The sequence below is a fragment of the Pelodiscus sinensis genome, chromosome 9, assembly GCF_049634645.1.
Source record: "Pelodiscus sinensis isolate JC-2024 chromosome 9, ASM4963464v1, whole genome shotgun sequence".
NCBI lineage: Eukaryota > Metazoa > Chordata > Testudines > Trionychidae > Pelodiscus > Pelodiscus sinensis.
The window spans coordinates 62944406-62962668 of record NC_134719.1 but is presented as its reverse complement, the minus strand read 5'-3'; the positions used below and the strand labels follow the sequence as shown (position 1 = coordinate 62962668).

At 50.3% G+C, this 18263-nt stretch overlaps 1 protein-coding gene across 5 annotated transcripts in view; it reads right to left on the bottom strand.

The window, feature by feature from the left end:
* Positions 1 to 15622, bottom strand: part of PBX1 (PBX homeobox 1) — a 201951-nt gene extending 186329 nt beyond the window's left edge. For 3 of the 5 annotated variants that reach the window (XM_075936967.1, XM_075936970.1, XM_075936971.1), the window contains exons 1-2: positions 14934 to 15621; positions 11921 to 11994 (exon numbers count right to left, since the gene is read on the bottom strand). In XM_075936967.1, the coding sequence (XP_075793082.1) occupies positions 11921 to 11994; positions 14934 to 15124 (265 nt within the window). In that variant the 5' untranslated portion in view covers positions 15125 to 15621. Of the gene's footprint in view, positions 1 to 11920; positions 11995 to 14933 lie in introns of all 5 variants that reach the window. The other 2 variants (XM_075936968.1, XM_075936969.1) reach the window with 2 other exon arrangements.
* Between the last annotated feature and the right edge of the window lie 2641 nt (positions 15623 to 18263).

The window sequence follows — 18263 nt, the reverse complement described above, 5'->3', positions numbered from 1 at the left end:
CATGACACTGGTCTAGGTGGACCTTTGGTCTGGCCCAGTCTGGCCGTTCTTCTGTTCTAAGTTCCTCTAGACCTTTCATCGTTTTTGTTGTTCTTCTCTGGACCCTCCCCAATTTCTCCACAACTTGCTTGCAATGTGGTGCCCAGAACTGGACACAACCCTCCATCGGCGGCCAAATCAGCACCGAGGAGAACAGCAGAATGACTTCTCGCGTTTGCCTTTTTTGCAACTGTGTCACACCGCTGGCTCTTATTTAGCTTGGAGTCCACTGCGGCCCCAAGATCCCTTTCTGCCGTGCTCCTTCCTCCACCATCTGGGAACTACCGCGATGGGCAGAAAGGGCAGATACGCTTCCCGCTATTATTAATTCCCAAGGGAAGACAGAGCCTTTGCTTGCTTGGCTCCCACCTGCCCACGAGGAGTGAGGGTCACGGAGAGGCAGGATCAACTGCTCCGCTCGCTTGGAGGCTTACGCCAGCCAGGTGAGCAAATGTTACAGAACGGCACAAAGTAAATTCCAGCCAGCTGGGGAAATGCCAGCTGACTCCAGCCCTGAGTTCTGCAAATAGCAATAGGAGACCATGGGGGAGGACAGGCCCTGCTCCGTCAAACTCCAATAGTTCAGCTTCCCAGCAGGGCTGCAGCAGGAAGCTCTCCTCCCCCCCCCCCCCCCATCACACCCCAGGAAGGAGGTTTCCTCCGTATTTGCCAAGCGAGGAGATGAAATATTTGCTGCCGAGCACAGATCTTTTGGGCCAACGGCAGGCGCGCAATTCCCCCACCGCCTTCGCAGCATCGCATGCTAAGGACAGCAGCCCCCGCACCTGCCCCAGGCGCTAGTGCCGGCTCCACCAGCCAGGGCGTGGAACACACAGGACATCCCGGCTCAGGGAAAGCCCTTCTCTTCATGCCTCCTTTCAAGCTTTCCATTAAGACCAAAAGCCGACTGTGAAGAGCTTCAAAAGGAGCTCACAAAACGAGGTGACGGGGCAACAGAATGGCAAATGAATGTGAACGTTGATCCATGTAAAGTATTGCACACTGCAAACCGTAATCCCAGCTACCCAAACAAAACGATGGCGACTAAATGAGCTAACACCACTCAAGGGAGATCTTGGAGTCATTGTGGAGAGCTCTCTGAAAACATCCACTCCGTGTGCAGCAGCCAGCAAAAAAAAAAAAAAAAAGCAAACAAAAAAGTTAGGCATCGTTAAAAAAGGGACCGAGAATAAGACAGCGAACATCTTATTGTCTCTGTATAAATCCATGGTACTCCCACGTCTTGAATACTGCGTGCAGATGTGGTTGCCTCCTCTCAAAAAAAGATCTCTTGGCATTGGAAAAAGTTCAGCAAAGGGCAATAAAAACGACGAGGGGTTTGGAACGGGTCCCATATGAAGAGAAATTAAAATGACTGGGACTTTTCATCTTAGAAAAGAGGAGACGAAAGGGGGGATATGATAGAGGTCTATAAAAATCGTGACTGGTGTGGAATAAGGAACAATTATTTGCTTGTTTCCTAGTGGTCACCAAATGAAAGTAATAAGGTAGCAGGTTTAAAACAAACAAAAGGAAGTTTTTCTTCACGCAGCACACAGTCAACCTGTGGAACTCCTTGCCAGAGGATGTGGTAAAGGCCAGGAATTTAACAGGGTTCAAAAAAAGATACATTTCATGGAGGTTATTAGCCAGGACACTTATTAGCCGGGATGGGCAAGAATAGCATCTCTGGCCTCTGTTTGTCAGAGGCTGGGAATGGGTGACGGGCGGGATTCCCGTTCTGTTCACTCCCTCTGGGGCACCTGGCAATGGCCACGGTCAGAAGACAGGATACTGGGCTGAGTTTTCAAGTACTGGCCACCTAGCCTCTGCCAGTCAGACCCCCTTCAAGAGGTATCAAAATAGCCGCCCTGACAACCTATCCATCCAAAATCACCTGCAACTGGAGGCCGAAGCAAGGCAGAGGCTGACTCCGAGCCGCAGGAACACACCCTCCACAAGGTGTTCTCCCCACAGAAAGCTTAAGAACCTGCTCCGCTTCTGTTAACAAGGGTGCAAACCAAGTCCCCGCTCCTCAGATTTTTCATCTCCCCAATTAGCATCAGCACTTTGGAAACCTCTCCTGTCCGGCTTCAACAGCCAGGGACAGGCCACACAGTCCCCTGTACCCACAGACCACTTACTGCCCAACCAAAAGTTATAGCCTGTTGTGGGGTGAAATTCCATGCCCTGTCTTATACCGGAGATCCAATGAAATTATCAAAACAAACCCATTCAGTTTTCTTCAGTGGCTTTCGTTCATATAATAGGGTACCCCAAAGTACAATTTAATGCACAAAGGCCATAATCAAATTACCTATAATCCTGCCTTCTTAATGTTTTCAAAAGTTAGGAACGTCACATTTTCGTAAATAACCTTAACTCTGCCCCTTGTATAGTTCTTGACTACGGTGAAACTGGGAGAGGTCTATCCACGCCACCGTTGGCACGTTCCAACTATTATACCACATTTAATGCTTTGCTGCACTGCCAAATCACTGGCGAATCTGACCAAGAGCTGAATGTGTGTGTAGGTGTGTACATACATACACACAAAGCACTTGCATTTGCCAAAACGTATTCTAAAAGAACAAAAATAAACATTTCGGACGACTATAGGCAGACTGTCTCCCTTTCGGCGCCAACCTCACAAAACATATGATGAGAAGGGGACTACTTGCAGCAAATAAAATTAAGCACGTGTCTAAGTCTGTGCAGGATTTGGGGCTCAGCCAGGCAACTGGGATCAGACAACAAAGAGTGAAAGGTGAACAATGAAGCAGTTTTGAAAAAGGTCACTTTTCCTTGCTCATTTCACCAATCAGCCTCACTACAGAATAATAAACGTGATCAAACAAGAAACAAACTAGATTTTCCTCTTCTAGTGTCCCAGGTGCGGAATCAGGTAGTATAGGGCAAATATAGCCACTCCCCAACTTACGAACACACCAACTTATGACCAACCTCCCATTAACCCCATTATATGTATTTTCGAGTTGAGAACCACGTATGTCAAGTTTTTCGAACAGCGCGGGCAGTGCATTTAAAGGCATTTCCAACTTATGACCAAATCAAGTTCAACCAGGTGTTTGGAACATAACCCGGTCGTAAGCTGGGGACTGCCTGTATTTTGGTAGAAGAACCGAGATGTGAAACTGACTAAAAGCAGAACATGAAACTGACCAGCTTTGTTTCGCTGTCCATGGTTCGTGGAATAAACAAACCAACAAATTAAAAAAATCAAGGCATTCGCGGCAGTGAGGAAACGTAAATGACATTTTAAAAACGCGCTGTTTTAGCTAATTTTTCCAATGTAGTTGACATGAAATGTTGAATAATTATTTTAATTATCATCATTATTAGTAACACGAGTTTGGGTTTTTTTGCAAGTTGATTTTACACCTTCTTACAACAATGGGGAAACTTGTTCCTTTTGTTTCAAGTGACTGAAAGAGTATTTTGGCCAAGATCTTTTCGAGGCATAAAAAGATCACAGAAGTGGTGTGCGTGTTTTAGATACCCCCAACATCTACAGCGACGCTTATTGTAACTGGACTGCACTGGCATTTCCCCAGAACAGACAGGAGCAATGCACAATGTAATGCACTTCAATGTTGCGGGTATTAGTATCGGGTTTCAACTGGTGGAGGCATGGACAGAGATAGCTCCACAAAGTAGGGCCCAACTACAGAGATTTCTGCGCAGCTCCCCCCATAAAGCTGCCTGGTCTTTTCTAGGCTCACTTGCTGTCAGGAAAACCAGAATGTTTAAAGAAAGAAAAGAAAAGAAAAGAAAAAAAGAGAAAAGAAAAGAAAAGAAAAAAAGAGAGAAAAGAGAAAAGAGAAAAGAGAAAAGAGAAAAGAGAAAAAAGGAGAAGGAGAAAAGGAGAAAAGAGAAAAGAAAGAAAATCGGTGTCAGGTATTTAAACAATTAAATTACTGTCAGTGCTTTTCCCCTGTCCCCCAGCTCCATTCACCAGAGCAGAAGGAAGCTGTTAAGGAGCTGCAAGTCATGTTAGTGACTGCAGCGGGGAACGAGGGCAAGGCAGGGAAAAGAGGAATCTGGAGAAAGATGGGAAGACGTGACCCAAATTCAGGAGGGGCAGGAATACGGGAACCTCCCGCGGAAGAGACTAAAATCCGGATCTGTTAGTCCCTGCCTCAGAGCCCTTGGGCCAACACGCCTGAAATATTGACACACGTCTGGGATGTTACCTGCGAGAGATCCAGGGCCGGAGTTGTCGGTCGCAAAGCACCGAGCAGAAGGGTTCTGGAGCCGAGGCCGCGAGTGGGCTTTTCCCGAAACAATCGACACTCCCTCTCCCTCCCCACTGTGCAAGGCAGTTGGGCCGACCGAGCCCCAGGTATAGACCATTCTTGCAGAGTAGGGCCAAAGGGTCTACACCGAAGCACGGCGGCAGCAGAGCGGCCGGAGGGTTTGGAGTGTAGACAAGGCGAGCGTAGCTGCCGTCCCTCAGCCGGCTGGCTTGTCAACACGTAAAACCCCCTGGTGACTCCAAGGCAGCTGTGCTGCCGCAGCGCATCAGTGTAGACACGGGAGTTCTCCCCTTGGCGTTAATAACCCACTTCCCGACAAGCCCTGGGGAACCCCCGCACCAGCAAGGCCTCGAGTAGCTAGAGCAATCTTTTCATGTACAACCTACTTTCCCACCACGGGGCAGTGTGCGCGGTGGGCGCTGTTCATTCACAAAGTGAAAACCAATAGAGTTTGGGGGTTCCCTCCCTCACACATGCCAAACGACTGTCCCCCATAATGCATTGCTGGAGGACTAGCTGCCCTCTTGCTGGGCACTTTTCACAACAGTAGCGTTATAGCTAAGGGGCGGGGGGGGAGGAGGAGCACTTTCTTAGCACGCGGGAAAGGCACTCTGTCTCGGGTTCATTGGCAAAAAGTTATTCTTCAATCAACAGCCTCTGAAGTCGCTCATCAACTCTCCGGCTTGAGAGAAAACCTTGCTGGGCCTCTATGCGTTTTAATTCCTCCCCCCGTCTGTGACGGGCCTGAGAACGGAACGCTGTCATTTATTTGGTATTCGGCAGCTCTGCCCCGCTGCTCTCTGCGATTTGTACCTGCCCTGCCCGCTGCCTCGTGTTCTTTAACTTTGCAAAGCAGCCGGGGCCAGAAAGCAGCTCTGTTGGCTAAGAAAAAGACCAGAAAGCGCTGTGACCATGGCATTTTCAACAGCTACAGAGAGTATGTCGTCCCCCGTCCTCCACACACACACACACACACACACACACACACACACAGTTGGCTGGGGCTTTCAAGAACTATGATAATGAGCCATCTACAGTAAAACAACAGTGTGCTGTACAGAACACTATTATATTTTCCTGTAGCTGCGAAACGTTCCACTCTGCTGTACGCACACGAGGATAAGACAGGCCCTGCCATGGGAAGCTTACAATCGAAACAGACAAGGGAATATTTTACTGATGAACGCCTCACACTGCCCATTGTGACCTCTGAGCCTCCCACGCACAGCAGGGCTTCGGCAACAGGATCGCCCTTCTTCTGCACAGAGAGATAGGCAAAAAATGTGAATCTCTCCCACTGTGGGCATGGGGCACTCTCCAGCATATAGCCTGTACTGTGGATGGCACCAGGCTGTCCAACACCCGCAGCCGCTACAACACCAAGGGAGCCAGAGAGGTAGTAGTCGCACTTGACAACTCCGGAGAGGTTAAGAAACAGGACCGAGGTCGTGCCAGAAGACTGTGGCAGAGACAAAGAAAAAACCCCAGATCTACAAACTCCCACTTTAGCCACTAGTCCCCGGATCGTTGGATTGGAAAAAAGATTTTTTCCCTTCCATCCTTCAATGTCACCAAAACCTGCAAAATTACCAAGGTATAACGATATCCCACACAATTTTCCCTACAAACTGCTGTGTAAAAATAATGACCTCTGGAGAGGGGGAAAAAGAACCTGGCAGAAAAATATACCTCTCTCGCTATTTATATCTTACATTCTTTACTGCTCTATTTTTGTTACCGTTCTCCTCAAAAAACACATGTTATATCTGCAGACTGCCAGCCCCTTTAGAGTCCTAATATTTATATTGCTTCTTCAACATGCTTCAGAAACATTCACTATTCCTCACAGGTGCCTCACACGGCAGCTAAGTAGCCCTAATTTACCAGTGGGGAAACTAAGGCAGAAAGAAGTTACAAATGGACATTTTCCTGAAGTGACGAGCCATTCTAGGTGTCCAACCTGAGGCATCTGCCAGGCGCCCAGTTTTCAGCGGGTTGGTGCTTTGTTTGAACCTCCTTTCATTATCTCCAGGGGCACCCCTGAAGATAAATCGCTACCCCCGTGCGAAAATTTGGGCCTACACGATTTTCCTCATGGCCACTAAGGAGGTCCATAGCAGGAGGGGGAATAAAAACATGGGCGTTTCCTGCTCCCAAACCCTCGTTCAGGTGACAAGATGCAAATCCGCTTCCTCGCACAAAAAGTCTTCTCCAAAAGGTTTCAGAAACAGCCAGGGAAGTCTGGGGGAAGAGGAAATCCCTCACGCCACGGGGAAAGAACGGCTTCTATCCAGAAGAAAGCAATCTTGGATCAAATATTATATTCATTCTCTCTCACTCTCTCCCCCCCCCCCCAACCTGAATCTCAACCCTCGCTCCCCGCCGTCACCCCCTGCCAGGCACAGGAGAGGTTTAAGACTGAACGGGAGCTGGAGTCGGGCAGCCCCCCTCACGGGGAGCTAAAGGAGGCCATCTGATCACACCGATTAAGCTCCCTTTGGGTAACGCCAGGGGGCGCCCATCCATGGAAAGTGTCCTCATTGCCTGGCCGAGTCAATCGCAGGTCCCGCCAATCTCCATTACGCTAATTTCCCCTGCTTTGCTCTAACCGTCCGGCGACCCTTCCTCCCGGCCGGCGCGCGAGGACCGTTCAAACCGAAGCTCTCCGACTGTTCAGCAGCGTAGAAAGGGCCTGTATTTGCCATCCCGCCGGGCAGGCGCCATCAAATAGACACCGAACGTCCAGCTTCCTTAGGCCCCATCCTCATCCACACCCTCCCCCTGTGGCGCCCCAACTTTTCCCCTCCCAGGATATGCGTGGTCTCCAATTCAGTCAAATCCACCCCCCAAATGCGCAGCTCTTCAGGCCTTCCTTCCAATTTTTTCCTTCCTTTCCCTCAAAAGATGCAATGTTCCTGGAACTAATTGAATCAAGAGCCCTGCAAAGGCTTTCATGGCCAGCATCTGGCAGCCTTCAGAAGCCTGCAACAAGCTGCCTTTGCCAGGGCAGAGAAGTCGAGAGCTCCCCCACTTTTCCCTCCCCCTCCCCCCATCGGAGGTGTAACCTTAAACCCGCCTCGCAACACATGCCGACCGCAGCTCCGACACAAGGTCGCCCGGAGAACAGTGCGCGGCTGCACAGGGCAGCTTTTGAAGAGCATTTTTTTTAAAAAATGAAATAAAAGTAGCACAATTTGAAACTCCGCTTTGTGTGGGAATGGAACGGAGGGAGGCTGGAACCATAGCTGGGATTCCCGGAGGAGAGTGAAGGATTTAGGGTCTGATTCTGCTTCGGGAACGCCCCCAAATCAGAGTCTTAAGTCCTGCCGAAAAGCTAATCTGGGTGTTCAATGCTCCTCCGCAGAAGAGAAACTGAGGGCAGAGTTTTTAAAAGTGATGCATAAAGGTCGAGACACAGAGCTGAAAAAACCCACAAAAAACTACACAAGGAAGGACAGGCAGTCTCGGCTTGGCCCTCCCCTCACACACACACACACACACACACACACACACACACACACACACACACACAAGTGTGCAGGATGCAAGCCCAGGAAATATTCACTTGCCTACGCCACACGCCCGGCCCTCCTGTTTTTTTTTTTTTTCCTCTCCTCCTCCAGCTTTCAAGAAAGAAATGAAAAAGGGGAGGGGGAGAAAAGAAACGAAACCCCATCACGTAATTGCTATATTAGAAAGAAACGGCAGGCAAGAATAATAAGGGAGGTGTCAGAAGTGAAATACAGTAGCAGGCATTAAAAAAAAAAAAAAAAAGGTTACCGTTCGGCGATGGGGGTGTTAATTGAACGCGGAGAAAGGCAGAGCGTGAGAAAGAACAAAGAGGCGGTAAGGAAGCAAAATAAATAAATAAATAAACCGACCTCCTCCAAAGAGCTGATCTGAGTTAACTTTGGGGAAGATAATATGGGGGGGCGGCGCTTTATGGAGCTGCTACGTTCTTAACATTTAAAAAAAAAAACCACCACACACAAAAAACAAAACAAAAATCCCCAAAGCAGCCAGAACCCCCAACACCATCCGCACAGCTAATCATCGCTGTCTCTAAATATGCCACTTCATCAGTCTAACCCGCTGGGGGTGCGTTCATGTTCCTTTTGTACCTGGATGACTTTGACACACAGAAGGGAAAAAAATAATGAAGAATTAAAAAAAAAAAAAAAAAAAACGACCACGAACATTGGGGTCTTTTGAAGCAGGTGTTTTGCATTGCCACTTCCACGAAAGACGCGAAAGAGCGAGGCTCCCTTCCCCTGTTTAAGGAGGAGGAAACAGATTCAGTGGGCCGAGATCCGGCATTCCCCCTCGCTCTTGTCTCCATTCCCCATCGAGCGAGAGGCGAGTTGGAAAAGGCTCACAGCTGAAATAGACGCTGCTGCATTTTGACAGCAGATATTTTCCAGTTTGCTATCCAAGGACCGCACGTCTGCATTTGCCTTGCCTGGTTCCTCCACTTAGCAATTCTGCTCAGGCAGAGAATCATCTTGAAACACACACACACACACACACACACACACACACACACACACACACACACACACACACACACACACACACACACACACACACACACACACACACACACACACACACACACACACACACCCCCACCCCTTTGCAAACTTTTCATAATTGCCTGTGCAATTTTTTTTTATTTAAATGTCTATTGACTGGGAAATCAATTGCATGAGAGACAAGGATGGCTTCCATTTCTAATATTATTTATTCAAAAAAATGCCAGTTAGCCATCTGAAGCTAGTCCTACCCACTAGCACCCAACTATGTAACCAAAAACAAGTGATTAAAAAAAAAAAAAAAAAAAACACAACAGCAGCGAATTAGCAGAGACTAATCACGTGTAAGTTTCAGCAACAATTTTTCCTGCATTCCCCTCATATCAAACCTCTCCTCTTATTACTTTTTAAAAGGCACCTCCCAGAAATAGGGAACGTCCAAAAGATCGACAAAAGAAACCAACAGATTCGAGCAAACAAGCTTTAAAAAAAAAAAAAAGGCTGTCTATAAACCCTTTAAAATAACTGAAGAGGCTGCTTGTTAAAGGGGGCTCGTCGGCCTGTAAAAACAACCTCTCACAACTTCATGGACACTTTGGGTTTGCTCTGACATTACCACTGTGAAATATTAGCCATAATGCAGCAGGAGGCAATGGTGAAATCTCTACCACTCTCTGGAGGCACTTAAATCAAGCCTTGGTTCCACACAGTGTCACACTTGGGATGGGATGAGTGGGGTGCGCACACAAACACACACACACACACCCCAAAACTGCAAGCCACTCGACTAGCCGGGATATTATCCGACAACGGATTCCACCCCACTGACTCCCGTTCAGAAACTCACGGACTGGGAGAGGAAATGCGACTTAGCCCGCCTTTCACCTTCGCACACCTGCCCCGGGATTGTACTCGGCTGGAGTGTTCCTGTCTCATCTGCGAAGGCCACGGCTTCGCAGCTATCTATCACTTGGTTCAAACAAAATAAGAATAAAAAGACCACCTGCATCGCGACTTGGTTTCAAGCGGGATGGATTTTTCTTTTCACCCCTGTCCCATTTATAAAACACATTATTCTCCATATATCTGTATATACAGTGGAGTGGATCAAAAATTCATTCCAAATGCCATCCTAATTTACCTCGTTGACGGGGTTATGCTGTTTAACACAGCAGCCTCCGGTTTAAAAATCCGCCAGAATGATTAAAAAGAGACCGTACCAATCCACACCTGCTCTTTGTTCGCACCGCCACACTATGCCCAACATCTCTCTAGATTTTAATTAGGGGATGGGAATTAACACAGTCGTTATGGACACACGAGTGTCCCCACCTCACACGGATTCCCCATAGCCCGACGGCTTCTCCGAATATTTGAGCGGATGGGGGTGGGGGAGTTGTTTTTCCCCCGCTGTATTTCCAGTTGCTCTAATCCAAAAAGAACCACCAGCTACAAGTTCATGGTTTCAAACCTGGGCAGACTGTCAGACTGGACCCACAACCGATAATTCAGAGACAACATTCTCATCGGAACAAACAGCGGGAAGAAAAAGGAAGAAAGACAGGTCTTTTTTCTTAGCAAACAGAAAAAGAACGGAGAGGAAGAAAAGGCGCTTGCGGGATTTTCAAGCGGGATATAAATCTCTAGTATTTATATACACAGGGTTCATTACATACATTTTTTATATATATATCTACACACACACACACACACACACACACACACACACACAGTTATATTGTAGGAAATACATAACGAACAGCTTCCCAATAAGGTCAGTCACTGGCAACGCAGCCCGAAGGACTTCAGAGAGTTGAATACCACTGCAAAGAGCTTTGACTAGGTTACAAGCCGCTCAAGGAACATTTAACAAAGGGCCTCCTTAGTCATATTATATATATTACAAGAGTCAAGTAACCACATTTTCAATCAGCTGCTAACGCGATGCGGCTTTTTATAGAGAATTTTTCTTCGACACAGATCCGGGTTTCCGAAAGCGGCTCTCCCCCACCATGTGTAACTATCAATGTATATCAACTGGGCGGGCAATCATATTTATTGTCACTTTCATTCATGTCATGCCCTTGCTTATATAGTTTAGATATGAATTATTGACTGTTACAGTCCTGCCGGTAAAAGAGGAGCGGGGGCAGGCAAGTAGTTTGCAGCAGGCTAAAAAAAAAAAAAAAAACCAAGCCTTTGGATCAGAACTGAAACCCGCCAGCTGACAACATGCAGTGCGTTTTTCTGGGAGGCAGACTCAAGGATTTTCCCCGTTCTGAGAGAGGGAAATAAAACCACAAAAAATGGCAAAAAAAGAAAAGACAGACAGGGCGGCGGGTCTTGCTAACTGTCCTTCCCGGAGCATCTGTTTTTTAAGATCACCCTTGATTGATGACTGCTATTTTTTAATTGTTGCTTTTAAAATTTAAATGCCCTCCTGGGACGTGTTATAAGTGTGTTAATACATGGTAGGAGGTCTGGAAAAGTGGGAACCAGCAAAAGGTACGCTGTGGTGTCATTCCCCCCAAGAGGGAAACATCCCCTGCCATCAAACAAGAGGACCCTAAAGTAATCAACAATCTAATAGACAGGCCTCCACTAAAGGTATTTGACAACTCCCCGCCCCCCGGATTAGCCGGCCCCAGCGACGGGCAAATACACAGCGATTTGCACTTTGTATTCATTTTATTTTAAATACTTGAGACGTGTATTTGTCATCTTGTTTTCCTCATTTAAGTGAGGACCTGAAAACCTCTTCTTAAAAAAAAAATTCTATTTCCCCAAGTAGTTTTCAGAGCAGTGCAATTTTTTAAAGATAGCTCTTCAAAGCTGCATGTGGCAACAACAACACAAAAATGCTGCCTGGGTAAAAAGGAGGTCACGGTTTCTCCTTTTCGACAGCCCCCTTCTTATGCACCGTTCGTACCAGAAGGGGAAACTATTCCATTGTTTCCATGTCAAACAAAAACTACAAAATAAGACCATCCGAGGAGCGGGAAATCCCCCGAAAGTGGGGAAAACAACCATCGGCATAAAACGCATGAGCCATGAGAACATCCCCGTTCCTACCTGTTTTTTCCTTGATTTCACACAAGACGTTGAAAAGCGCCGGCTTCATTCGGTGGCAGTTGAGAGCATGTTTCCTGGAAGAGAGCAAAAAGGTTAGGACGCCAGGACAGCTCAAAACAACTTTCCAAACTGAAATTGGCTAGTCTGTGCGAAAGGGGGGCGGGGGGGGAGACACACAATTGTATCGATAATGTAATGAACGTGTGGGCCAAAACTGCACCGGAAGCCAGCGTGCAATCACTTCTGGGACCTACGGATGAAAGACCGGCCGTGAGAGGGGCTACCCACTAACGCAGATGCCATAAATTAGGCCAATTTAGAAATTACTTGAAAATGGCATTTGCTGCTAAGTGGCATTCACCATCTCCCAGCCCTAGTCAGGCAATTAACAGCCACAGCCGGGAACATGTGGAAGACAATTGTAGTGAAACGCACAGCCCTGAAACCGGGCTTCCTCCCCGACCCGCATTGCCCTCCTATCTATTTAATAGACCCATGTGTTCCAATCCATCCTCCGGATGCCCCTCCATATTTGAAAGGGGCACCGACTGGAGCTGTCTATGTCTGGCATTTCAGGACCTACCTTAAGGAGGATGCAAAATGCACTGCCAAGGGCAAACACACACATCTGGGGACAGAAATTCATTCCCCCCCATGTTTACATTCCGCTTCTTGTGTACGCACTGCCGGCTAGCTGATGTTACAAGCCAATTATTGACAATTAGGCCACTAGACTGGTTTTATTTTGTTTTGTTTTTTTAAACACAACCCTCTGCTTGGTGCATTATTTTTTATTATTATTTTCTGTTTGGGCAGCAGAGATTGGTTATTGTTTTTGAGGAAGGCAGGAGAGTTGCGTGTTTAAAAAAAAAAAGCTGGCTGGTTTTAAAACCCATCAGGTGCCCATTTAAACAAAGAAACAATGTACTTTTTAAGCCAGATAATCACTTTGCAAAGGGTTCAGCCATATACAGGGTTGTGCCGACAGGCCATCAGCTATGGGAATGCAGTTTACCCACCAAAATAATACATGAAAGTGGTGGGAACAGCCAGCAAACATTCAGTGGTATTTTCCCCACCACCCTAAACCCGCCCTGATGGTAAAAGACGGGTAAACGAAGCCTCTCAAAGACATAACCCAAACAAGCCACAATGTTCCATTAGCCCAACGCAAAGGACCACAGCCGCTTGTACGTATGCCTTGTTTATATACGTCACACACGCAAGCACTATTCGCAATTTTCCTCTTCAAAAGGACCTGCCTAAAAAAAACTAATACAGGATGCAAAAGCAGGATTTGAAATCCATGCCTTGCTGGGGGGGAAGAGGGGGAAAAAACCCCACGCAGTAAGCGTCACGGCCAAAGAGAAAGTCCAGTAAGGAAGTCGCCGTGGCAGCCCAGACTATCACGTAGTCTCCAAGTTCGGTTTGGTTTTAATCTGATTGAGTGGAAATTGCACATGCGGCCACACACTAGTCCGGTCACTTTTGGGAGAAAGATTTCCCACCCCCCCTCCCCAGCTCTGTCTGGGGCTGAAGTGGGAAATACTTTCATCCTCCAAGCTAGCAAGCGGTGCTTCCTCACAAATTCGTGTAGGATATCGGGGTTTTAAGACTCAGAAGACAGAGCGATCAAATAGAACCACGGCCCCATGCCCTGTTAGACGACACTAAGCTAGATTATTGGGGGGTGTTTTCTCCCAGGGACAAAGTACTCTAGAAGTCTCTTCCAACTTGGAGCATAGGTCCAGTGAAAACAACTTCACATCTAAAAGCTTTTCTTCAGATAACAACATTCTAGCATACCCCAGGCAATTTCTGCCAACTTCAGATTCAAAAAGGCAAAAACTCCAGGCCTTCATGGGTTTTGTTTGTTGGTAAGTTTTGCTCCTCACAGCCGTGTCTGGAGCTTGCATGCGATGAAGTGGCACGCATTCGACTTTGCAGATTTTTACTGCTTTTCTTTTTGACTGTCCCATCATTAAAATATCTGTGCGCGCCTGCCCCCTCCATAAAGTACAGCCTGAGCAAAAAGCACAGTTTAACATGTGTCCGCTTGGTGCATTTTTTATGGCATTCAAAGCAGGCTACCGTGGATTTCAAACTGCTGTAAAATGAAATACTACAAGGCAAATGCTAGAGAAGACTCAGATGCCTGCTTCTGGACTAAGTCTGGAACATACCATTTTTATAAGGCTGTTTCCTCAAGGGCCATCCCAAACCCGATTTCAAAAATGGACATAGTCCACACCTGGTTCCAATAACACTCAGTAGTGTCACAGGGGTAGGAGGTCAGGGAGGGGGAGAGGAAAAAGCAGAGCTTTTGGTACATCTCGCTGGATTAGACAAGCAACCCCAGGAAACGGCACCAAGTTCAATTTTTTGGGCTGGTGTGTTTGCTTGTTTTCTAAATCCCATGGCCCCAAGAGGGAATTGGAATGCCACTTTTCCAGTGAATAAAAGCCAATCTCCAAACGCCCTCTCCCCAGGCATCGGGAAAAGGCCCACTTTGTAAAAGCCCAGGGAAAGCTTTTTTCCCCTCCAACAACACCAAAAAAAGACTTGTGGCAGGCGACAAAGAAAGTGACTTGTTTGCTCACACACACACAAAAGGAGCCGATTTTTAAAAACAAAAAATCCGAACCGCCCCAAGCCCTGGGCAAGAAGGGTGGGACGAAAGGAATGGGGATGGAAGGGGAATCAAATAGTTCAGCAATCAGCTCGAGTTCAGGGGTTTCGCCTCCTGCCCTGGGATCCCCCCCCCCCCGGGAGGCTGTGCAAAACTTAATCCCCCCCTCGCCTTGTTCCACCCCAGACGCCATGGAGGGGGAAGGCCGTTCCGATACCGCGCGGCAGACGGATACAATGTAACCCGAGCGGCTCCCCCAATCGATACACCTCTGGGCACTTGCGAGCCACATTTTTTTCCTGCGGGCCTGGCTGCTCTCCCCAGCACAATGAAGAAACCCAGGCGAGAAGGGAGAGGAGATTTCGCCCCCTCGCCCCGCCTCACCTGGCTTGCGCCTCGTCCAAACTCTGGTCCGTGATGGTCATGATCTGCTGTAAAATGTCCCCAATGTCCTGCTTCCTGCCGCCCTCGCCCTCGGCGCCCCCGGCTCCGTCCTGCATGTGCTGGGACAGGCCGGGGTGCCCCGCCATGCCCACCCCGGCGTGGGAATGCATCAGCCGCGGCTGGTCGTCCATCGCCCCGGCTGGCCGCGGCGAATCCCGCCCGCTCCTTCGGCGCGCCGGCTGGCGAGGCGCCGGGGCTGCTCCTCCTGCGCGCGGGCTCCGGAGCCGTCTCGGGAGGGGGGGGTCCCGTCGCTCCTCGGGAGGGGGGCTGGGGGCTCCCCCGAGCCGGACGAATAACCCCCCCGCGCCCCTGGCTGGGGGGGCAGAGCCGGCTGCCGGCGTCCCGGGCGCCCCTGGCGAGCGCGCAAAAGGGCGATCGGGGCGCACGGCGGGGTCCTGGCGCAAGCAGGCCGGGGCGCAGCCGGGCAAACTTTCCCCCACCCCCTCCAGCCGCGGCCGGAGCGCGCTCCAAGGGGGCGGGCGGGCCCCCCTCCGCTCCGCGCAGCAGCCGGGGCTCTGGCCCCCCCGCGCCCCAGCCGCCGCCGAGCGCCCCCCCTTGTGCTCCCCGGCGCTGCGAACTCCGGCCGCCCTGCCGCCTCCTGCTTTTGTTTAGCGCCGGACTCCTGAAACTGACACGGAGAAAAAGCCACGGGAGGAGAGAGCCCGGCGCCCCGCCCCCCTGCCTCGATTGGCCGGCTGGGGAGGGCTCCGGCTCCTCCCCCCCAGCTTCCTGCCAATCGCCGGGCGCAGAGGGGGGGCCGGGCCTTGCTTTCCAGTCAGCCCCCCTCCTTAAAGGTGCAAGGGGGGCTTTGCGCAGGAAAGTGCACTAGGCCGATCCCCCACATGGGGCTTTGCGCAGGAAAGTGCACTAGGCCGATCCCCCGCATGGGGCTTTGCACAAGAAAGTGCACTAGGCCGATCCCCCGCATGGGGCTTTGCACAAGAAAGTGCACTAGGCCGATCCCCCGCATGGGGCTTTGCACAAGAAAGTGCACTAGGACGCTTCCCCACATGGGGCTTTGCACAAGAAAGTGCACTAGGCCGATCCCCCACATGGGGCTTTGCACAAGAAAGTGCACTAGGCCGATCCCCCACATGAGGCTTTGCACAAGAAAGTGCACTAGGACGCTTCCCCACATGGGGCTTTGCACAAGAAAGTGCACTAGGCCACTCCCCCACATGAGGCTTTGGACAAGAAAGTGCACTAGGCCGCTCCCCCACATGGGGCTTTGCACAAGTGCACTAGGCCGCTCCCCCACATGGGGCTTTGCACAAGAAAGTGCACTAGGCCGCTCCCCCACAAGGGGCTTTGCACAAGAAAGTGCACTAGGCCGCTCCCCCACATGGGGCTTTGCACAAGAAAGTGCACTAGGCCGCTCCCCCACATGGGGCTTTGCAAAAGAAAGTGCACTAGGCCGTTCCCCCACATGGGGCTTTGCACAAGAAAGTGCACTAGGCCGATCCCCCGCATGGGGCTTTGCACAGAAAGTGCACTAGGTCATTCCCCCACATGGGGCTTTGCACAAGAAAGTGCACTAGGCCGATCCCCCGCATGGGGCTTTGCACAGAAAGTGCACTAGGTCACTCCCCCACATGGGGTTTTGCACCAAAAAGTGCACTAGGTCACTCCCCCACATGGGGCTTTGCACAAGAAAGTGCACTAGGTCACTCCCCCACATGGGGTTTTGCACCAAAAAGTGCACTAGGTCACTCCCCCACATGGGGCTTTGCACAAGAAAGTGCACTAGGCCGATCCCCCGCATGGGGCTTTGCACAGAAAGTGCACTAGGTCACTCCCCCACATGGGGTTTTGCACCAAAAAGTGCACTAGGCCGCTCCCCCACATGGGGCTTTGCACAAGATAGTGCACTAGGCCGCTCCCCCACATGGGGCTTTGCACAAGATAGTGCACTAGGCCGCTCCCCTACATGGGCTCTCCCTGGAGGAGGCTCCCAGCCTGGCTGCCCTGGGAGAAGACACACAAGGACACCCGGGTTGCCCAGCTCCACTGGCTTGTCCTGGCCAAAGCAATCCTGGCAGTCTGGAGAGGAGATGGAGCAAAATGGGCCTCCTTCCCCAGGAGGAGGCAGGCCCCACGAAGCCCTGGGCCTCGGGTGCGGGGGACACAGGAGTGCATCACAACCCCAACTAAACAAACGTCCGGCTCTTTTCTTGGCCGGCGGTTTCGGAGCCGTTAGGCTGCGGCGGGGTCGCTTTCTCAGCTTCTCCTCCAGATGGTCAAGGCAAGACGTTTGGGTGGTTGTTTTTAATCAACTCCCCTAGTCCCCTGACTCCTGGAGCTGGGGATTTTCTCCATACACTACATACTGCGAGAGCCGGCCACGCTGGCTCTGGGGGACAATTTTGCAGCCGGAGAGACCGTGGAAAGAGGGCAACGACAGGAGGGCCTACATTCCTTCCCAAGCCCAGGAAGGGTTCTGGCTGGAGGGGAGGGGCAAAGGAAGTGTTGTAATGCCTGATGGGAGTTGTAGATTGGCCCTACTCTTACAAATACAACTATAGATGGTGCTTCACCACAACCCCCGTCTCCCCCGGGCCCTTGCCTGAGCTCTGTCTGCTTCCAGAACTTGCTCCCTTTAACTTGTGGGATTAAACACAGGGGGGCACCGGCCCCCAAATGGAAAGGGGCTGCCAGCATGCCCCTCCGCTTCCCGTGAGACCCTGCAACAGCCCAGGGATCAAACACCCAAATGCCAGGAGCTACCCAACCTCCCGCCTAATCCCAGGAGCCTGGGAGCTGGATGGCAGGTGGGGGCGCCCCCTTCTGCAAGGGCGCCCCCACTGATTTCTGACCGGGACAAGGGGTAGGAGACACCTGATCCTTCTGCCTCCCTCTTCAGAGCCCAGCACAGCTCTGGGGAGGAATGCAGGCGTGGGCGGGGGGTGGGGGGGAGGGCAAGTCTTAATCATTTGGCATTGCTTGTCCCTACTGTGCGCAGTCACCCATGCTGGAAGTTATCAGGACTAACACCTGGATTCCATTAAATTAGCCCCTGGCGGGCTGACCGATCCTTCGACCAGGCAAAACCACCCCTGAACTGCATAAGAGTCCCATCTCCCTGGCCACAGCCCACTGGGTATTCTCAGAGCAGTGTCCGAGGTGGCTGGATCCTGGATTCCCTTCAAATTCCCTGGTATAAAGCACAAACCTTCCCAACGACCGCAGTACCAGCGCAAACGCTAAGTGATATTGCATCGCCTCCATCCCCTGGCTTGTTAACGAGCGGTTTCATTTCAATGGTAAATGGGA